We start from the raw sequence: 23,180 nt of genomic DNA on the forward strand, positions 1-23,180 counted from the left end.
TCAGGCAGCCGGGAAGATTCCAGGTGTCCTGCTGAGCCAACCTCCAGATGATTTATTTTTGCAAACAGGGAGAATGAGCTGGTGAAAGGGAGAGCACCCTGAGCCCATGGACAGAGAGCAGAGCCAACACCTCAGTCTGCCCCTTCGGCCCTGGCTGGGCAGGGGGGCAGCAGACAGAGGATCCCACAGTGGTTTCTGCATCCTCCCCTTCTGCAGCCGCTGCTCTTGGCTCTGCAAGGCTCAGGAGCAGGGCGAGCCCAGCCCTGTGGAGCTCACAGGGCAGAGCCCAGGCTGCACCCCACGGCTTTCTCCATCCCCTGGAGGAGCCAGCCTGTCCCCTGCAGCCTCTTTCGTGCAGATTTTTGTCTCGGCCACGAGCACTTTGTGCTGTCTCCACCCAGGAAAGGCAGAGCTGCCAGCACAGGGAGTCAGCTGCAAGCTGAAACCTCCCAAAAAATTCCAAGGGTCCGCTCCCATGGGCTTTCTCCAACACTTATTAACTCATTTATCACACCACCAGCCCCTCAGCTCCCCAGTGCTTCCACCCCTCAAACTGACTGTGATCAAGCCTGGCTGATCCTTTGTTTTTCAGAAAAGTGGCTAAGAGGCAAAGATGGAAAGGATTTCTGTTGGCATCAGGATCTTTGGGTCCTAGCTGTAATGTGACATTTGGGAATTAAAGCCCATATGAAAAAGCTTCAGTCACATTTCAAAGACCAGATGGAGACTGAAGTTCATCCCTAGATGCAAGACTTGCTTGGAGCAGGGGATCAGAGACCAGACCCTCCATATCAGCAATTACACTGAAATGGGTTTTCCGTTAATGAGCAGTAATTAGGGCTGCTAATTAGAGCCAAGCAATTCCCAGCCCATCCAGGGGTGGTGACTGCAGGCACCTTACCTGGGACTGTCCCATCACCAGCACCAACCTGGCCTTCCCCACACTGCACAGAACAGGATAGAATAACAGAGCTGAGACAGGCAACTCAAGGGTTAAGCTGTAAAAAAGCTGAGACTCTTCCTTATATGAACTACCTGATTCTTATTCAACGTGGATCTGTTCCACTGCATGAATGTTGCCTTGGCTTTATTGATATTACATGCTTTGAAAGCTCTACAATGACTAAAACTTGTAAAAATCCCATTTTGCTCAAGCTCTCAAGAAAAAGCAAAGCCCGTGTTTTATTTCTGAAGAAGCACTCATCCCAAGAAATCCCAGCTCTGCTAGTTACTAGTGAGCTGACACCAAACTGCTGAGCTTGGGTGAGAGGAGCTGAGAGCAGAAGCCAAAATGCTGCAGCCACATTTCCAGAACTGCTCCTGCAGGGATGCAGGACCCAGCTGCTGCACAGGTGAAGGTCACAACTCAAATTGCCATAGATAGAGCCTTCCTCATACTCCAAATGCAAGCACTTTGGGACATGTGCTGATCAAAACTTGAATTCAGGAGAATTTTCTAAGTATTCCAGTCATCTTTGGCTGGACTAAGCCCCCTTGAACTCTGAGGGTTTGGTCTCTGCATTGGCTCTCCTCTGCATTTTGCTGTCTGAGCTCTGCTAATTAGAAACACTCTTTAAACAACACACAAAACAGATTTGAGAGATGAGGAGGACATGGAACATCCAGGGCACAGGGAATGGAGCAGTGAAAAGCTCCCTCACTTGATCGAAGAGACCTCCTTATCATATTTAAATTTAAAACTAATTTAAACTTTTTTGGCTTGCTTTTCACATCCAGCTAGTCTTTTCCCTCACATGTGGACACCTTCACTCCTCTTCTTCCTTGCAGAAGTTGCTGGCCCAGCCTTTTTCCCTTCCCACAAGGTGACAGAAAACTTCTTTGAGCCTGATCAGCATAAAGAGCTTCACCCAGGGAGGTGTGAGAACCATTCACTGCTTCTTCTGAGCCCTTGGAAGTTTTTCCCTAGATTTTCCCTAGAGGAAGGCCAAGCTGAGCAAGATCTCTGGTCACCCAAATGAACCCCAGGATGAGCTGCCCAAGGATGTGCATCACAGCCAAAGGGAACAGACCCAGGGCTCACAGCAGCCACAGGAATTTTCCCCTCAAGGGCTCTATCTCCTAGTAGAGAAAGTGCTCCGTGCAACGCAGCTCTTCCCTAGGGCTTTCCACAGGAATTGCACTGGCCCACAGCTGGGTTAGGGCTGGAAACTGCACTTGGCAGCTGCAAACAATTCCTCGGTAAGTAAAGGTGTTCACAAACCACTCAGCAAACAGCAAAGCCATTGCAACACTCACCATCTGCTAGGGAAACAGCCCGGCAGACAAAGACTGCAGAATTCCCTCCCAGCATCATCCTTGAACAGTCACAAGAGAGGAACCAGCCCAGAAAGTGCCACGGGCAAAAACTGAAAGGAGGAGCCAGAATTTGCACTTAAATAGAATTCCACCACTCCATGTGGAGGGTGGGTCCCAGGTGAGGCTTTTTGGGAATTCAGGCTCATCAGGGCTCTCAGGGCAACCTGGGGGCTGCTGGTTAATCAGAGACCCTGCTGGGATGAGTTGAGCTCCCATAATGGTCAGTGGAGCTGACACAGAAAGCCAAATTATCTTGAGAATCCCAACAAAGATTAAATATGACTGGGTTATTTCCTTCTCCTCTGTGGTCACTTGCTATCTCTATCCAATTAGTAAATGTTGGTAGTTTGTTTTTAAAGCTACAAAGTGCAGTCCTTGCTTTTCCTAGAAAGCTCTCTTCCTTTTCACTGTTCAACTCCTGCCCTGGGTTTCTGATTACAAAGTCTTTTCTGAAGGGTGAGTGCAAGAGTAGCTGTGCTGGCACTGGGCTCAGAGCTCCTGGGCACTGCTCTAGCTGCAGGATATTGCTAAAACTTCAAGCTTCGATTGTTCATTTCTTTCATTTCTGACTGATATATTTTTTTAAATCTTGTTATGCATACTGGAGATTTCTTAAAAGCCCGTTTGTGGTCAGCACATCAATGAAAGTGTCCAGGCTTGAAAATTTTCATATAGCAGGAGGTTGTAATTTTTCAGTGGCCAGGTTAACAAAAGGAAAGAGTTTATTTAGGTTTTTCTTTATGTATTCTTCAGCTTTTGGTTGAGCTGCTGCCCTTCCTTCCTCCCTCCCTGCCTGAACATCCTCAGGTGTCTCTGGTGGCTGTAGGGGAGATGGACACCTGTGCCCTCAGCTCTGACTGCGTTTTACATTTCTAGTGTTGTTAAACTGTTCTATTTGGTATCTAGATAATTTATATCCTTTAACTGTGAGCCCAATGTTTGCAGTGGTAATTTTCCTTGCACAAACCCAGCAGTGTGATGGGAGCCAAGGGAAGGTTTTTGCCCTGCTAACATGCTGCTGGCAGTGCCTGAAACAGGCTGGAGTGCTCTGGGCAGGGCTGGAGCACAGCTGCGGTCTCTGCCTCTCCCTGCTCCAAGGAAAAGGCACTAAAGCAGTGACGGTATCTGGCACACGGATACAAAATTCAAATTAAACACTGGGTAAAATCGGAAGGAACTTTGTAGCACTTTTATGTATAAAGGCAAACATAATAACGTTTATATCGGTAATGATTTATAAGCGTTCTTCTACAACGCTGCTGTGTCTGCAGAGTGTTGAAAACTGTTCTCACTTTTTTTTTTTTCTTTTTCTGTGTTTTTCCCCTATTGCCGAAAGCAGCGCAAAGGCGGCTGCGCTCTCCCCTGTGGCCACCAGGTGGCGATGCAGCCCCGCCCAGCAGAAATGGGGCAGAAAACGCAGATTTGGGGTTTTTTGTGGAATTTTGTTGTTAAGGGCCTCGGTTTGCTTTGGGCTTTTGGGTCAGGAGAAGACTCATGGGCGAGAGGACCCACCTGGCCCATGGCCATTGTCCCTGTCCCAAACAGTAACCCCTGAGAGCTGAGCAGGGGGAGCCCTCAGCATTTCTAGGGCCACGTTGATGCCCTAAATTCCCACAGCCATTCCTGGACCACGGCAGCCAGCTCCAGCCTAGGAGAGCCAGGCTGCCTGCCAAGGTCCTGGAAATGTGGCACTTCCCTGGTCCCACAAGAGTGGGATGTGTTGAGTGCTGTTCTGAGCTCCTGGAGCAGGATTCTGCTCATGAACATCCCCAGCCTGCCACACTGCAGTGTCACTGGTGTTGGGGACAGCCAGCCTGGGGGTCCTGCACTGCTGTCCCTGCACAGCCACATTGCCCAGGCTAGGGGAGAGCAGAGCTGGGCAAGGGGAGGGCAGGATGGGTCTCAGTGTGGTGATCTTGTACCCCAAAACAAGAGCCCCTCCACTTCTTCCCCAAAGCAGGTCCCAGGAGCCCTGAGCAGCATCAAAACAGCCCAGAGCCCCCATGGATTATGTCTGGAGGGGAGGGCAGAGCAGGGGGGGCTCTGTGAAGCTCTTGGACTTGCTCTGAGGGCTGGGTGAGGAAGCTCACCCAGGAGAGTGTGAGCTGCAAAGTGCTGGGAGGTAGGAGTGGCTCAGGGAGAGGCTGGTGACAGAGCAGAGGGTGCTGCAGCATCCCGACCTGGTTGGCCCAGCAGTGGAGGCAGCTCAGGGCCAGGAAAGGAGAGCCCAGAGTATCTCATGTTTGGTTTTTTCCCTACACCTGCAGGTTTTTAATCCTTTACTGCTGGTCCATGAGAAGCTTGTGCTGTGCCATGGAAACGGGGTGCTGCCTTTATCCCAGGGTGCCCTCAGCATCTGGAGGGCTGCTCTGGCTCCCTAAATCCCCCTGACCATTCCTGGGCCCGGGGCCTCCATCTCCAAACACCAGCAGCCATGTCAGTGGGCAATGCCCTGGTGCTCTGTTGTCCAGCACTGCTGGACAGGCTGCTGCTGAGCCCAGAGCTGTTGGTGTCTCGTTCTTCCTCCTTCCTCTTGTGGAATCCAAGATGTAGGGGCAGAGAAGCAGTGCTTCCCATGCTGCTGATGCTGGAGGAGAGAGCCAGGGTTTGGGATGCAGCTCAGGTTCTGTGGAGGGTCTGACTGATGGAGGTGGGATTGGCTGGAGCCCCTGGAGCTGCTCACTGGGCCCAGCACCAGCGTCCTCACCTGACAGGGACAGCAGAGCCTCAACCTGGGCATCTTCCCAGAACCCCTCTCTCCTGCCTGGCCAAAGGTTTTTGGTAGTATCTCTCAGGCAACAGCAGATTTGGGAGAAATCAGTATCATTTCTGCTGGGGATGGTGGAAATCCAAGGCAGCCCCATTGCTATGGCTGCTGCAGACCATCATGATCCAACATCACATTAAGCAGCTCTGTAAGCAGATGTGCCACAGCTGGAAAGCAAAGCTATTCCCTCAGGTGTGAGCACGGTATGGCAGGTCACACAGAGTCCCCTGTGCTCCCACAGCCTCCCTGGGAGGGAACACGTGTGTGCCAGGGATTGTGTGTGTGTGCCAGGGAACGTGTGTGTGTGTGCCACGGCCATGGCACTGCGAGGTGTGGATGGGTTCTGTCCAGGCAGGTTCCTGCACTGGAGGTTTAATGCACTGGAGGTTTAATGCACTGCAGGTTCCTGCACTGGAGGTTTCTGCTCTGGATCTGTCACACTCAGAACAGGAGGTGTCAGGCTTGGCACAGCTTTCCTGACTCACGGCCCCAGCCATGAACAATAACAAATGTCTGAACCTGCTGGCAGTGCCAGGAGCTCAGTGCCAGCCAAGGGGAGTTCAATCTTTGGCCAGAATATGTGACCACGAAACAGAGCAATAAAGGCTTTAGGTTTTTCCATTCCTTTTTATTTATTTCTGTAGGCTGTAGTAAGGGACCATTGCTTTAAAACCCTTAGACATTTGGACATATTTTACAAGACAGTACAGTTTCTGAATGTCACACATTGATCACAGTTTCATACTATTACATGCATATAAAGACACGGATTTTTTTCAATAATTTGTTTTACAGAAACAACTGGAGAGGTCAATAAACTTCAACAAAGAATGACTAAATCAAAGTTACAAAAAAATGTAAGACTCTAAGTACACTAGTATATGGCTAATGTTGCTGTAATCACCCCAAAGTGCCAGGGCACTGAAACATTTCTTAAAAGGGAAGAAAACATCTGCTGGTGCATTGGACCAATATAACGATGGGTTGAGTGAATTCCAGTGTAACCCAATGAAGGGATAGTGCAAGGCATGCAGGACCTGCTGGACCACGGAGCACAAGCACTGCCCTTCCTTACAGACACGCTGAGCTGGGCTCCCCATTGATTCCCCATTGCACGGCTTGAAAAATAACTCAGTGCAAGGCAATGGAGAAACCGGCCCCAGTCTGCCCTTCCTGGGTCACAGCCAGTTTCTGTTTCCAGCTATAAAAGCAATTTGATCTAAATGTACCAGCAGAGCCACAGGAAACACATTTTCCAGTTTTGACTTGTCGTTAAGCATCACTTTCTTTTTTGAAAGGACCCCCAGAGCTTTCCCATCCTTCAGTGAGGATGGGCACTGGGGGCTGCCTTTGGGGCTCTGCAGGTCCTGGGCTCCTGGAGGAGACCTGGGCTGGTGCCAGCCCCAGCCGTGGTGGCAGCACAGCCTCGGGCACGGGGACATCACCGAGCAGCACCCACAGCCCTCGCTGATGTGCTGATGTTTTCTCCCTTTTCCAAAACTGCTTCACTGGCCTGATGAGAGAGCAGGATTCTGCTGCAGGAAGTAGGGGTGGATTTTTTTAATGCTAATCTAGTTGGAAAGAGAGTTTGGTTGGTAGCTGTGGCTGGCCTTTCTGAGTACAGTATCATGGCTTCAAAATTCAAAGTGAAATGGAGATGCTGCTCCCCCACCCTCCCCCCAGACACACCAGTGGGGAATGGTTCGATGCAAAAGTAATTTTCTGCACCGACCACCAAAAAGCCAGGGAATGGGAGAAAAAAATGTTCCTCAAAAGCCAACAAAACTGACATATACAAAATAAATCACGGGGCTTGCAGGAGCCAACGTGTGGCAAATAGTACGTGGAGGCAGTAAAACATAACAGGAAGAAGAGTCATAAATGGCAGAGCTCCTGAATGAAAAACACAGAGTAGAGAAGAATGGATGAATGGTGTTAAATGTAGATTACCAACAGGATCAGAGGTTGTGCCACAATTCAAAGTAACCCATGGCCCCTCTGCTGGCAGTGCCCTCCCAGCTCAGCCTGGGCCTGGGGCAGAGAGTCAGGGAGTGCTGAACTGTGGGGCTGAGTTTGGGATCCTGCTGGGGGACAGTCAGTCCCTGTGGGTTTGGGATCCTGCTGGGGGACAGTCAGTCCCTGTGAATTTGGGATCCTGCTGGGGGACAGTCAGTCCCTGTGGGTTTGGGATCCTGCTGGGGGACAGTCAGTCCCTGTGAATTGGGGATCCTGCTGGGGGACAGTCAGTCCCTGTGAGTTTGGGATCCACTTGTACCATCACATCCAGAGTGAGCTGCTGTGGGGGATGCTCAGTCGTGGCTGCAGTGACTGCCACCCTCCTGCCTGAAGGATTCCCCCTTTTCCCAGGCTTTCCCTGTCCTGCCTCTGTTTCCCATTCCCTCACCCCACTGGTTTCCAAGAAGGTGCTGGAGGCAGACACTTCCAACCCTGAGGCCATACAAAACAATTAATTTTCCATTAGCTTTTAGAGATATGGAGGGCACAGCTCCATTGCCCTCAATGGGCTCTAACTTACAGCAGCAAAGAATTTGGCATTTCATATAAATTTGGCTCCCTGGCTTTCATGAGGCTCTAGTTTTGAGGGGTCTTTGTATGGAGCTCAGCCTTATTATTAATTTTTGAAGGTAGTGTCACTGCAGTCTTGGAAAGACCCCTTTAAAAATAAAGGTTAATCCTTGTTCAGTCCTACAGAGCATCAACAGTATTATTTTAGTTAAAAGGAAGAAGGTTTTGCTTTGTCTTCTAAGCCTCTAAGACTGAAAACTTCTTGTGCAATGAAGCCAGAATCAAGCAAAGCAAAATATGGAGTAGTATTTACAGATAGGAACACTTGTGGCACCCAACCATTGGTGTCAAAGGACACTTATTGTGGCTTAGATAACACCAGCAGTGAACAGGAAACACATCCTGGATGCAGACTTTCAGTTTTCCCAAGGTTTCCTTTGCCTGGCTGAGACAAAGTTTCAGTGCAAGAGCCCAGATGTGACCAGCACGGGGTGCGAGATGCATGCTGGAAAGGAAACATCTCTTCTTCAAAGGGCTGGGGGTGCTTGGGCTGCTCCTGTGCTGCTGTGGGAGGGCAAGGGCAAGAGTGGCTGACCAGAAGCGTTCTGTGGTTTTGCTGACATGGAAGGTGCCTTTGGAAGGGATTGGTGTGATTGCTGACCACAGGCATGGCAGCCTATTGCATTAATTGCTTCCTAAGAAAGAAAAAAAATCCCTCCCGACTTTAACGCCTTCATTTGTGAACAGGTCTTGCTGATAATCCCGTGCAGAACTGGGTCTGGTGGTTGTTCCTTTCATTCGAGGGACACCTGGACTTTCTGAAACACACACCTTTCCCAATATCATCTGTGTCAGGTTTATTGGCCATTAATAGTGGGCATGGAAGAAAAGCTCACAAACAAATGAAAGGAAATGGAACCAAAACTCCATCTGTGGCAAAAGCACTGCCCAGACTGCTGAGTCAGAAGGAAATGTCTGTGCAGAGCTAGAGTGGCTCTGGAGCTCTTCATGCTGAACTTCAGCAGCCCATGAGATAGCTGCAGGATGAACATTTATCTCATGGATTTCTTATTAAATTTCTCTGAAAATGCCTGTGGGTACAGCTACAAAGGAGCAAAGAAGGTCATTACATAAGCAGGTACATGGACAGATTTTACCATAACTAAATCAAAATCTGGTCCCTTTTTGAATGTTTACACTTCTAATTCCTCCATAATTTTTCTCGTTTCCTGATTTTCTCTGGGACCAAAAATAAAATTTCCAAAACCCAGTGGGAAATGAAAGTCTGGACACTTCTGTTTTAGTCCAGGAAAAACTTCCCTGGAGGTGCCTGAGCACTGTCAGGTCACTGCCTCGAATAAGAGCCTAGGTTTTGATGCTTATCCCAACTCCATCATGTCACTATTAGGACGATTAGATTCAAAACCTGTCTCTTCTTTCTGTTCTCAGCTTAATCGATGTAAATCTGGAGGAATTGCAGCCAGGGATGTTGGGTGACCTTTCCCCTGCTGTCACCAGGGCAGAGTCTGGCCTGCTCCACATTTCTCAGCAGGAATGTCTCAGTTCCCACAGCCAGTCCCTGGTTAAAGTACCACAAACAGGAAAATACAAAAACATGACAACATCAGACAAACCCCATGACCTTTCACAGATGCACTTCCAGGAGGAATGTTGCAGGTGTTTATCAGAAAAAAAAAAAGAGAATAACATCAACAAAATGTTGGGGGATCAGCTGTGTAAATGAACACTGAGAGAGCATCTAATATATTATTCTGTAATACAAAAGAAGAAATCTGACTTGATTGCCCTATTATAAATTTGCTAAAAATACAGATATATATTTATATTTTTATATATATATATATAATTTTTTTTTTCAATCTGAACAGAAAAATAGACTACTCTGGAATGCATGAAAGTCACATGACTTTTCCATACATCAGGTACTTATAAAGCCAACACAATGGCAAGCAGGAGGTACAGAGGTAACCAGAACATCTGTACTTTATTCAAGAACCATTTAAAGCCATATTCTCCCCAGGTGGGTGATCCAAAGGAACCCAAGGTAGCACTTTGTTGTGTGCAGAAGTGACTGACCACACATGGGGGGGCTGGGGCTGGTTTGGAGCCCAGGGAAGCCCCTCTGGGAATTGCAGGGTTTGCTTTGGAATGAGCTGTTCTGGGAGCTCACCAGCAGAGAGAACGTGGCTTTAGAAACCTTTGTGATGAGTTTTACATAACCTCGTTATTTACTATAAACTGTACCGCTCAGAATTCTGTCAAGACATAAATATACAGTAGGTACAAATATTAACAATACATTACAATTTTAAAGAAGAGAATACTGTTTTCCTTAGAAATGTGTATCTTATTAGCTGCAAGGGAAGAAAAGGCTACAGTTTATCACAGCCATGGTTGCCAAACAACCTGACCGCCTCAGATGTTTCTCATGACTCGCCCAGGCAGAAATTCCCCGGCACTTGACACACGGCATGTTCAGGAAGGGAATGTGCGTTCCACGGATTTCTTTTCCTTTCTTTTGCTTTTGTTTTTTTTCCTTTCTTCTACCTTTTTTTTTTTTTTTTTGGCTCTCAAACCTTTCAGAAAAAATGTGGATTTCACAGGAGACTCTTTTGTTTTGGGTTGGGTTTTTTTTTCCATAAGTGTGCTTAGGTGAAGTTTTTGAGAAAAGGCACTGAGAAATCTACTGCAAAGTCACTGCTTTTTCCCCTCTGTTCAAGGCCAAAACTCAAAGAATCTTTAGGCTCCTGGTTAAGAAAACCTTCCACACACACACACACACATATATATATATGTATGTTCCATATATATATTTATAGGTGTGTGTTCAAGGTGATGCTGATGGTGTAAGACACAAGCAAGTGCAGCCATCACCTGTCCAAGGGTCCTTGCAGGTGTGACGTGTTCTGCAGCAGCAGGTGAGGCTCTGGCAGCTTGCTTGGTACTGGGAGCACAGTAAAGCTGCAGACCTGAAGCCAAATCTCAGTGATTAAACCCCACGCTTTAGCTCCAGGTGTTTTCCCGTTTTCCCCAACCACTATGAACTTTGGGAAATGTATCAAACCAACAAGAATTGAGTTGTCTTGCTGGGCTCTATAGAATTTGGTGAGCATTATGTTTTCACAGCATTGCCTTTCCTTTGAGTATAGATTTAGTCTAGCACAGCTTTAGGTTAGAGTAGATTTCCCAGTGCTTACATTATATATATGTGTATTACGCACACACACACATATATAGATACATGCTTCGTATTCAGACTTTATTTCATTAAAATAAACTAAACATACTTCCTTTGTAATTGGGCACAAAATGAGAGCTACATCTTTGTACACAAATAAGAAAGAAATGCTCTTCAAGCATATTATATGCTAAATTTTAAATTATTTGCTTTCTATAAGAAATCTATAGGACTTTGGCTATTCAGACTTAAAAGGAAGATTTTCTTTTAAAATGATACTTTTGAATTTGGCTTTCAAAAGTGACTCAGTAAAATGCTACTTTAAAGGTAGGACTAATAGATGACATAAGGTGTGTGTCATGAGCGATCATGCAAGGCAGACAGAGGGCCTTTGGTTACAAGGAGAGTTGCACCAGTTGACTATCAGATAAAAAATGATAGAATCGTTGATTTATACATTTTTGTCAGTGCCATCTATAAACCAAATACATCAATTTGGATGAGAGTGTGGTAAGTACTACACTATATGGCTATATTTAAATACGTTCACTTTCGTGATATGTAAAATATGACTTTTTTTCTCCACATGAAAGCATCAGCTCTAAAAATATTTAACTTGGAAATCACCATTACTTTATAAAAAAAAATTCCCTGATTTTTCTTCTTTTTACATTTGTGCTGATGGCAGACATGACTGATCACTGAAACACAGAGATTATATTAAAACTGTTCTCTTTAAGATTTCTTGTTGCCGCTCTGTGGCCTCAGAAAGCCACAGAATTAACCAGTATTTAAAGCTTATCTGCTGGAAAGTTACTTTTTACTTTTTCGTGACGACTCAATCTTAGCCAGTATCTCAGCAATACGTCGGTTCCTCTAAGTACACTTGAATTTACTATGGCCAAATCCTACAGCTCATCCCAATCCTTCCTTCACCGGGCAGAGCCCGCCGGGAGCGGCGCTGGGGCTGCGGGAAGGCGGAGTAAGGGCGGAGAAACCCCGGGAGCGGCCCCGCGTAAATTACACAGCCGCGGAATTCCCGCACAGAGCCGGGGAGATCCCGCACACACACCCAGGGAATTCCCGCACAGAGCCGGGGAGATCCCGCACACACACACAGGGAATTCCCGCACACAGACTCGGGGAGATCCCGCACACACACCCAGGGAATTCCCGCACAGAGCCGGGGAGATCCCGCACACACATCCAGGGAATTCCCGCACACAGACTCGGGGAGATCCCGCACACACACCCAGGGAATTCCCGCATACACACCCAGGGAATTCCAGCACAGAGCCAGGGAATTCCCGCACACACACCCAGGGAATTCCAGCACAGAGCCAGGGAATTCCCGCACAAACATCCAAGGAATTCCCGCACACACACCCAGGGAATTCCCGCACAAACATCCAAGGAATTCCCGCACACACACCCAGGGAATTCCAGCACAGAGCCAGGGAATTCCCGCACACACACCCAGGGAATTCCAGCACAGAGCCAGGGAATTCCCGCACAAACATCCAAGGAATTCCCGCACACACACCCAGGGAATTCCCGCACAAACATCCAAGGAATTCCCGCACACACACCCAGGGAATTCCCGCACACACATCCAAGGAATTCCCGCACACATACACAGGGAATTCCCGCACAGAGCCAGGGAATTTCCGCACACACACTCAGGGAATTCCCGCGCACACATCCAAGGAATTCCCCCACACAGACTCGGGGAGATCCCGCACACACACCCAGGGAATTCCCGCACACACATCCGCGGAGATCCCGCACATACACACACCCAGGGAATTCCCGCACACACACCCAGGGAATTCCCGCGCAGTTCCCGCACACACACTCTCACAGTTCTGCACACACACCCGCACAATTCCCGCACAGTCCCGGGCCCTGCTCTCTCGCTGCCCCGGCCCCTCCCGAGCTGTGGCTCTCCTCGCCCCGCTGGGCCACCAGGGCCGGGCCGGCTGGGCAGAGCAGGGTCACAGCACGGCGGGCACAGCTCCGTGCCAAGGAGACACCTGGCAAAGCCATCCTCACATCCCGCACTAGCTCCTGAAACAGAAATGTGCTTATTGCTTTTGTCCGTACATGCTGCATTCACTATTACGGGTTACAGACAGTGCTGCACGGCCGGGACGGACACACGGCTACATTCAGGACTAACCAACACTTGTTTTCTACAATAGGAAGGAACAAAATGCAGTGGACTCGAGTGACTTCGGGGGTCTCCCTCCCGCGTGTGCCCCTCTGCTCCCACGCCCCGTGTCTCAGCTCATCCCCGGACCCGCTGCCTGCAGATTGCTACACCCGGCAGGACCTCGGGGACAGGTCAGGAAACGCTCGGTGACAAGAGTTATTTACAACTGAGTTTTACAGTAGAAACAGAGAACAACAGAAAAGTTACCATCACAGTTATCACAGGACAAGTCGTGACTTGCTACAGGCGTGTAACAAATCACAGTCACAACAAGAGGCACAAATTAAAGTAGTGCTTGGTTAAAGTGCTTGATTGTTACACTCTGCTATCCTACTCCAGCATTGCAACAACGACAACAAAAAGTCAACGTAAAGTGCTTTCCCCCCCCCCCCGAGATTAAAAACCAAAGACAAATTATTTCCTACACAATTTGACATAACTTTATTGAAATAATAATATTTTAAAAACCTAGGCTGGTGGCTGCTAGTTCTGTTCACTTAAAATGGTCAGATCTTTTTTTTTTTTTCTTTTTTTTTCTTTTCTTTCCTCTTTATTTTCTTGTTTCATTTAAAAATGACTGGATGCTATTAAAACGCCAGGCCTGATTCTCCTGCCTCTCGCAGCCGCTTCGTGCCACGGCCCTGCAGGAGCCTCTCCTGCCCGACCCGGCGAGAGGGAGCACAGCCAGGCCAGGCACGGCTCACTAACCAACCCCTCTTTTTGCATATTTGTGTAACACTTGCATATCTTTCACTGCGCTGCTTGGGCGCAAAAAGCTTCGGAGCAGCCTGGTGCTGTCCTGCGGCCGGAGCCGGCGGGAGCGGAGCCCGGGGCAGCCCCGAGCAGCGGCACGGACGGGCGGGCAGGGCTCCGGTACCGCTCTGCTGCCAGCCCCGGGCCGGGCAGGGCTCCGATACCGCTCTGCTGCCAGCCCCGGGACCAGCCCCGGCTCGGGCAGGGCTCTGACCGAGCTCTCCTGCCATCCCCGGGACCGGCCCCGCTCTTTTGCCAGCCCCGGGACCGGCCCCGCTCTCCTGCCAGCCCCGGGACCGGCTCCGTCTCGGGCAGGGCTCTGGTACCGCTCTCCTGCCAGCCCCGGCTCCGGCTGCGGTGCCTCGGAGCCTCCTGCTCCTGCATGGCCCCTCCGACCTTCCCCGTGGCCAAGCACTGGCCCTGGGGCAGGTTCTGGCTTTTAGCAGAGGGTAAGTGCAAGTCTCACTATGTCCTAGGGCGTGTTTGGAATTAGATACAAGTGGTGCAACTCACCCTGCTGATTTTTCAAAAGAAAACGTCAGGTCCTACAGGATATCAGATTGTTAAACACACAAAGAGCATTTTAAGAATTGGTTTCTCTAGACCATTATTTGTTTCAAATGCTTTTCACCTGGATTTCCCAATAATGCAAGTGTTCCCTGTAACCTTTAAACATAATATCCATCAGAGAAAGCTGTAGATGGGGAACAGCTGCCCTGAAGCAGTGAGCATTGTGTTTTTGAAAGCTTTATACCAACCCCAGCAATTTATTCCAGAGTTCAAATCTGGCTGCCTTGGCATCCTTTATGGAACTAATGCAAATCAGATGTTAATATTTCCAAAAGGAGCTCTAGCGTTCAAGGGGAATGATGGATATTTGGTCACATTGGCTTCACTGGACAACATGAAAGGAGATCAATGTGTGATCATGATTTGCAATCATTTTTTTGACTGATGTGGGCAATGTCTTTAGAGTTGTTTCAGAGAAGGACATTTTCACAAACCCACACTGGACCTCCCCCAGACTTTTAGAAACAGGTGGCTTGTTTCAGCCAAGTTCATGCCATGCAGAAGCTCTTTTGTTTGTGTTGACTGTGAAGATACTCCTTTAAACTCTCAGTAAGTTCTTTCAGACCCCACCTCAGATGCTTTGATCATGTGTGCTAGCATGTCCTCCACTGCCTGGTAATACATGGACTTCTGGGGAAATGTGATTTTCTAGTCTGACAGTCTCCTGATTGCCCTGGGTTCTTCCAGTGATACCTTCCATAGAGTAAATGCAGTTCTGCCCTATCAGCTTAGGGGAGGTGGGTAAAGCAGCAGCTTCTAGATGGTTCTTCTCTGTTCTATAAACATGGTCCTTTTGTTTTAGATAGCCACTGTTTGCAACACTGTACTTGGGACTCACATTTCCAGGCGGACTGGAATCATACATGAGCTGACCTTCATCATCAGTGTCAGCATCGATGTATTTGTGAATGCCAGCATCATGGAAGTTGAAAGCTATGGCTGCCTGCGACTCTGGTGACTTTGGGGGGGTTCTTGCACTCGCAGTTGTGTAGATGGAGGTTTCTGGGCTCATGAGAGACCTGTCAGAGAGTAAGGACGTGTCTGTGGCAGCAGTGGCTCCCCGGCTCTTGAGAGGCTCTGGGTATGTTCTCAGTACATTTGATGCTGGTACTAATGTGCTGGTGTCCTCTTCCATGAAGTTGACTTTCAGAGATCTTAGTTTTAGAGGGTTACTGGCCTTGATGGAGCTTTTGGGACTTTCAATGAAGAAAGCAGAACGGTGGCTGCTGTCGGAGCTGGGGTTCATCTCCGCGTACCTGGCAGCGCTGCCCTCGGGCCTGGCCTGCTCCTGGATGAGGCTGATGCCTCCCTTGCAGGGCAGGGCAGTGAGGGGGCTGTGTGAGAACCTCCCTGCCTCAGGGAACTCGGCAGCACAGCTGATGAAGCTGTCGATGCTGGACATGCTCCTCATGTCCACCACGCCGTCGGTGCGCGTCGCCAGCAGCGGCACCATGGGGCCGGGCAGGGTTTCCATCTCCAGCTCCTCCTTCTGCTTCCCAGCCTGGCTCGACTCTTTAGTGTTCAGGTTTGGCTGGGACTGAGTCTTTGCCATTTTGTTGTACATGTCCTCGAGCTGCTGGACGTTCAGGTGTTGGGGACTTGAAGATGACCTGGCTTTTTCTGGGGATCCTTGTTCCTTGGTTTCAAAAGATTTACTAGAACTAGTTTCAGACAGTGTTCTCTTGGTCCATTTCCATTTGCTTGGAGATAAATGATTGTCCTGAACTTTATCCTTTTTGGCTATGCTTTCTCCATTCTTCTCAACCACAATGTCCATGAGTTCTATGCTACGGGCAAATGCATCCTTCATGTTCATGGAAACAATGCTGCCATTTCTTTTTGCTCTTTCAAGAGCTTCCCTGCGCTTAATGGCTTTCTCCTGCCTCTTCTGCTCCTTGTAAAACTCGGAGAAGTTATTGACAATGATTGGGATGGGAAGAGCTATCACCAGCACACCAGCAATGCAGCACAGTCCTCCTACTATTTTACCCAAAAGAGTTTTGGGGTAAATGTCTCCATAGCCTACTGTTGTCATGGTGATTGTTGCCCACCAGAAAGAAGCTGGGATGCTCTTGAATTTTGTATCATCCTCATCCTTTTCTGCAAAAAACACTAAACTGGAGAAGATCATAATGCCCATAGCCAGAAACAAGATGAGTAGTCCAAGTTCATTGTAACTCCTCCTCAGTGTAAACCCCAAGGACTGTAAACCCGTCGAGTGCCGGGCGAGTTTTAGAATCCGGAGTATCCTCATAATCCGAAATATTTGGACCACTCTTCGTACATTTTGGAACTGAAGTACACTTTTATTGGATTCTGTGAGGAAGATAGTAACATAGTAGGGTAAGATAGCCAGCAAATCTATAGCATTCAGTGGACCTTTGAAAAACTTCCATTTCTTGGGGGAGGAGAGGAAGCGCAGGAGGTATTCCATGGTAAACCACGCGATGCACACCGCTTCCACGTGCGCCAGCTGGGGGTTGTCTGTGGTCTGCCCAAATTCATCCACGCCTTGTAGCTCAGGAAGTGTATTAAGGGACAAGGCAATTGTAGATAGTACAATAAACATGATGGAAATGATTGCCAAAATCTGGAAAGGAAAGAGAGAACAGGGAGTTAATGTCAGAACACATAACGCTGCCGTTAACTCGTGGCTGTATTTTCACTCACTCACTGCAGGACCCATTTTGCTCAGTGCACTGAAGTCAGATAACCAATGCACCCCGAGCTGAGTTTATTTTGGAAGCTGTTTCAGTTATGGCAGATGCATAAAGGAGATAAAGCATCTACTTCGACTCCTGAGCTTTCATCTCCGTGCAGTCAAGGAACACGTGAGGAACAGCTAGGATGCCAGGAGGGCTGTGAAGCAGCAGGAGCTTTTGATTAACTACTAATTAGGTGCCCAACAAGGCCCATCTGGACAACAAGCTCTGAAATTTAAGCAAGAAGGAATGAAATTGTGAATACACAATTCGATCAGCGTTCTGCCCTCCATTTAATGAACGGTTGCTGCTGTAATTTGGGGTGCTGATGGCTAATTACAGAGATGTGTGTACAGTTCTACCACATAAGCATACAAATAATACACTCTTATTTAATGACTCATCTCTAATTTGATTCTTGATGGTTGTGAAAAACACGAAAACTTCACCAAGTTTTCTAAGCCATTTTGAGATTTGAGTTTTCTGGAGGAGAGAGCAAGCATCTGAGCAAACCAAACTGGGCAGCACTGAGACAGCCAAGGCAGGGCAGGTCCAGTCACTGGAGGCCTCACAGGTCTCAACCTCAAGAGAATAAAATGTAAGTCAAGTGTCTCATGGTGAAGTGTGGGGCAATTTAGATGTTAATTAATTCTGCATGGTGGCTTGTTTGAAAAGACCATTTCCTGGAGACCAGGAGCTGCCCCTGAGAAGCAGAGAGCCTGGTTTGCTTTCCTAGAAGGCTCTTTTGGTGGTTTTGCTGTCATTTCTTTGTTTACAGCCCACCATTTCTGAAGGTGTTTGGGATGTTTGCAGTGGTAATTTCAATTAGTTTTGCTTGGCTTTATCTCTGCCCACTGTACACAGAAGGGTTTATTTGCAGGCTTAGATGTATGTACCTGTTGGGTTTTATCTCCTTCCCTTTCACTGTAAATATTAACACTCCATCTTTATTCAGTGAATGGCATCCAGCAGCAGTAATTGGTGTCAAACCTTCTGTTCCCTTTGATATACCTTCCTGCTTTGAAGATCAAGGCGATGCCAGATGAATATAAATAAATAAACTGGGAGATCTAAGGGTAAAATTAGATTTTGGTTTAGGAGATTTAGCCACAAAGCTAAGCAATAAACAGAGACAGACATTTGTCATTTCTCCCATAAGTTGCAGCAAGATGTCACTTGTGGCTCCCAAGACACAGATTTTCCCCTTACTCATCTACTGCAACCACATCTCTGGGAATTTTCTTAGGCTAAGAGAAACTTCTAAATGTGAGTTGATTGTCCTCAGTTATTCAAGGAACTTTTCACTTGGAAAGTACATAAAACTGAGATGGAATCTCTCCAGCAGGGTTTAGAAGATCCTTCTCTCTGTAAGAGATACCTTGTCCTGGAAGCATCTCCCATGCACTGAAAGCCACCCCCGGAGCAGTTGTGCACAGAAAACTGGATCCAGCTGCTGCTGCTGCCAGGCTTTAGCACTGTTCAGTTGTGCAGGGCTCCGTCCCAAAGTATTTACAGTCTGGGATTTCAGATTATAGAAATCACCATCTGTCTCTCTAATAAGGTTTCCCATCTTGGCTGTACTGAACCTCTAGCTTGGCAGCTCCTGTATTTTCCACTGTCAGTAATGAGAGACAGAGAGCTGAAGGGAAGATGTTTGCACTCCCAGGGAGGCCTCCAGGGATGCTCTCCATCACAGGCAGCCTTTTCATTCCATTCCTGGCCTTTCCTCCTCCATTTACTCTTCCAGGTTCACTTCTCTTTAACAAGAAAAGCCAATGGGACCAATCTGGACTCGAGCAGAAACCATCCCTCTGCAGTGCATGACGCTCCAGCTCTTACAAAACTGGAAATCTTTTTTCCAGTCACTGTAAAACAGCACCTGTGGTCCCTGTTCCAGAGCACTGCCCCCAAATCTCGCTGCTTCTCCAGCTGCTCATGGCTGCATGAGATGGAAGGAAGCATGGGAGAGGGCTCCTCAAATTTAATTTAATTGTTTCATTCCTCACAAGGCATTAAACATGGTGTTCGTGAGAGCATGGGATGGGAATCAAAGAGCTGAGGTCCAGAGAACCTCGATTCAAAAGAACAGGCTCAGGCACAGGAAGGTCCCCAGAGCTCAGGCTTGGGCTGGCAGAAGGAACAGGGATGGGGAAGTTCAGCATCAGAGGCCTGTCAGGCTCTGTGAGTGCTGCTGAAATGTCCGTGTTCCACTTTTGGAGCGAGCTGTGCTCTCCCAGCTCTGGCTGCTGGCCTCCCTGGCATGTCTGGGCTGTTTATTGGGACTGGGGGAGGCCCCTCCAGCATCCCTGCAGGAGCATCCAGAGCTGCTCACTTGGATGCCTGTGTTGGGTCCTTTAAAATGCAGAACCAACACTGGCAAAGCTTGCAGCCTAAAATTCGGAAGCATAGGAGGAAATCAGGAGTCACAAAGAGCTAAACTGAGTGACATGAGGACACAGGCAGGTGCAGGAGTCCCTGTGTTGTGGAGCCACAGCAATGACAAATGTCCTGCACTGTGCTCACGTTGGCTCCATGTGAGCTGAAGGCAGGAGCCCAGAGCAGCACTGGGCAGCTTTCCTCAGCAGGGCAGCACAGACACTCCCTGCACTGGGCTTGGCACTGGTTTGTCCCCACACGACTTTCAGACCATTCCCACTCACAGTTTGCATGAGAGAAGCTCTGCAGTCCTCTTTGCTTCTTTGTATTTACTCTTGCCTTTCACTTGTAGCAATGCACCATAAATTGTGAAAATCCCCTCAGGTACTTTACCAGGTTACTTGCTGCAGGTATGGGAAGCACTCCTGATGATGGCCCTGGCTTGTGGTGCAATGTTCAGTATGGGCAGGATTTCAGGAAAAAGCTTCTCCTCCACTAAATCAGCTGTTTCACAAAGGTTTTTATGGAGTGAATGCTATGGTTCCTTTGTAGAAGCTAAATAACCCAAGGACAGGCAGGACAGGATTTTGGATGAATTTAAAGCAGTTGCCTCGAAGTGATTAGCATGATTGTACATACATGCTGGTTATTACACATGCAAATGAGACAAGCTGATTTTGGGAGCGAGTGTAGCCAGTCTGTGCAACTGCTGTTTCCTGAGGCAAGATGGATGTGCCATGCTGGCAAGCCTTTAATCCCCATCTCCTCCAAAATTCCCCCCAAAACTAGGCAGGCCACCTCTACCTGGCCCCTGTCAGGAAATCAGCACCAGCCCTGGGCTGGCTGAGAGTGGCCCAGAGATTCCTGCTTTGTGCTGGCCAGGTCTGTGCTCATCCCTGGGGGAAGAGGGCTCCTGCCTGCTCAGGATTTCCCTTCTCTCTCTCTCTGCAGCAGCAGTTTGTGTGTTCACCCCACAGCTGGCACAGAAAGGGGTGAGTTTTTAGGCAGCAGGGACAAACCCAGCATTGAGGCTTGGTGATATTCATTGCTTGGTTGTTTTCTCTGCTGAAAACCCTAACAGAGATAAAAGCATAAGACAGGAGACTTTCAAGGCCATTAAATTTATGAGAACTGGCTGCCCCAATCCCATAGGTGGCTCTAAAATCTCAGGGTAAGCATCTAAGATCTCTCTGCTCGTGGCAACATGCCCTATACTTTTTCTGTCTTCATACTGGGTAATGAAGCTGATATAGCAAGGAGAAGGGGTGGTGTGTGGGAGAGAGTAGGAGGATGTTTGAATATAGATTCGATATTCTTGGAAATACGATGAGGAAATTGTTATGTAATCAAGAAGTTCAATAATGTTTTTGTCTAATGTGCTTTTTTAGCTCCATCAAGGCCTGCAGAATAAATCTGGCATCAGGACCAGGTTTCATTCATGTGCTCCATTTACTAAGGGATGTTTCCTGCAGCCCCTCTGCTTTCCCAAGCTACAATACACTTTGAGTCAGACTGTCCAGCTCCATCCTGCCACGCCTGTGCCAGCCTCTGTCTGCCCAGCCTCTGAAACAGAGAGCACAGTGTATTTTGAGCTATATCCCACGTGCTGCACAGTGCAGAAACAGATGGAGAGTTCCTTAATCTCCTCCCCACTTGATTCTGCACAGGAATAACATCAGCTATACATGTCTGTGGTATTTATTGACAAGGACTTGTTTTAGGAAACATCTCTTCACTAGAAAATGCCTATTTATTCAAAAACTGAAAGAGTTTGAAGAACACAGTCACTCCTGATGTCAAGATTCTGACCACTGGGTTCGCAGGAAGTTTTTTCTAGGAAATGCTGAAGCCACAATGAAAGGTAACACTTGCATCATGGCAAGTGGAGACTGAAGTGGGGGATATGGCTGAAGGGAAGTACAGAGAACCTTCAATCTGCTTTTTTCACGTGGAAGGATGTTAAGATGCAACGCAAGACCTTGAATCTCCAAACCCCTCAAGTCCTACTGGTTCCTGTGGAGTATAAACCTCTGCTTAGGAGTTTTCCCTGACCTGGCACTCTCCATGTCACTTGAAGGTGTTGCCCTGTGCTCCAGCAGCTCCGTGCTCTGGAGGGGCCCTGCACACAGAGCTCAGCTCCTGCAGTGCCCCAGGCACTGTGCACACCATCTGTGGGATGGCAAAGCCCTGCACTCCTCTGCAGGCACACAGCATAACACCCAGGAAAACAACAGCAAGATAAAGCCACTTACATTTTGCTTTGGAAACATAGGAGATCTTAATTTTGACATTTGCCTGGAAAAGCCAAGATTGAATAATGCTTAATGATTTAATTTCAATTATAGCTGTAATAAGTTTATCTGTTGAGAGAGTAAGTCTATTTAGTTTAAAAGAGGATACAAGACTTGAGCTGATTCTCTGTCAATGCTTTGTTTGCCTACAGGCACCCAGAGAGCTGCAGCTCCAACTGCTGCTGACTAAGGTACAGTGGGCAGAAAGTCGCCTTCAGGCACAGCTGGCTGTAAAATCTTTAATACTCTTAAGAACATGTTCAGTTGTCACAGAACTATCAAACCCCATTAAATGATAAACGGTGTCAGGCTTCTTTCAGAGCAAAGCCCAGATGCAAATGGTGTGCTGGAGAAGAAAATGATAGATGAATCAAAATACTGAGAAGGCAAACTTGAAAGACATACAGTGCCTTTAGACATCAGTGCAGTGACAGTTCTCAGGAGAGGATGAGAGGGAAGCATCTGTCCTATTTCTGCTGCTGCTAGCACGGGGGAAATCAAAAAACAAAACAAGTGAATGGCACATGGAAGCTGAAGTTTCCCGTTTTCCTGTCGGCCTTGCCTTGTGCCCAGGATGATGCAATCCCAGCAAGGAGCACTGGGGACACATTCCCAAACCCCAAACCCCTGCCCACACCCAAACCCCACAGCCCTGCACATTCCCAAACCCCACAGTCCTGCACATTCCCAAACCCCACAGTCCTGCACACCTGCATCCCTGCACACCTGCACCACTGCACACCTGCATCCCTGCATCCCTGCACACTTGCAGTCAGCAGCTGCCCCTGGGGCCAGGCTCCCAACAAAACCTTCCCCCCAGCCAGGGCTCCCCTCTCAGGTGCATCTCCCATTCCCACCATCTGTCTTGCATTCAAGCACACAGAGGTTTGGACTCAGAAAGAGCAAAAAAACAAAGCAAAAATATGAAGCAAAAAAAAAAAGACTGCCCTCCACCTGAGCACTGGTGAGTGCTTGGGAACAGCTCCCGAGATGCCTTTGGGATTTTACCCTGCACCAGGGAGAGACGATGCTCGTGATCGACTCCCACCATGCAGAGCAGTCTGCTCAGCCTCAGACACTATTTACAGGGGATGCTGAGCTCAGTGGTGCTGTTTGCACGAGTAGTTGTGGGAGGGTTTTTTTTTAATGGTTAAATTCAATCAGGAATGTGCCAAGATAGCATGAAATCAACTAAATGTAATTAAGCAAAAACTATCAGCTTGATTGCTAAACCAGTCTTCCTCTCATGAATATGCATGAGAATAATTGATATTAATTCTATTCAAATCTTATAGGCACATTAGTCCTACATATTATAGTGTAGAATTTTTTGGAAAACTGAACCAGTTCCACTGCTGCTTTCTCACCAAAAGGCACAATGAGTCTTGCTTGTAGGGAGATTCACCGAGTCATTGATACCATCCTGAGTTGCCACATGAGAGGAAAGTAGAACAGAGCTCAAGTGATG

The 23,180-nt window shown here is 48.0% G+C and overlaps 1 protein-coding gene across 1 annotated transcript in view; it reads right to left on the bottom strand.

Annotated features, from left to right (window-relative positions):
- Nucleotides 1-5,690: 5,690 nt before the first annotated feature.
- The window catches only part of KCNB1 (potassium voltage-gated channel subfamily B member 1), a 99,085-nt gene continuing 81,595 nt past the window's right edge, over nucleotides 5,691-23,180 (bottom strand). The window contains exon 3 of the mRNA XM_014876091.2: nucleotides 5,691-16,933. Within this exon, the coding sequence (XP_014731577.1) occupies nucleotides 14,915-16,933 (2,019 nt within the window). The 3' untranslated portion in view covers nucleotides 5,691-14,914. The remainder of the gene's footprint in view (nucleotides 16,934-23,180) is intronic.

The sequence above is a fragment of the Sturnus vulgaris genome, chromosome 17 (genome assembly GCF_052056855.1).
Source record: "Sturnus vulgaris isolate bStuVul1 chromosome 17, bStuVul1.hap1, whole genome shotgun sequence".
Lineage (NCBI taxonomy): Eukaryota > Metazoa > Chordata > Aves > Passeriformes > Sturnidae > Sturnus > Sturnus vulgaris.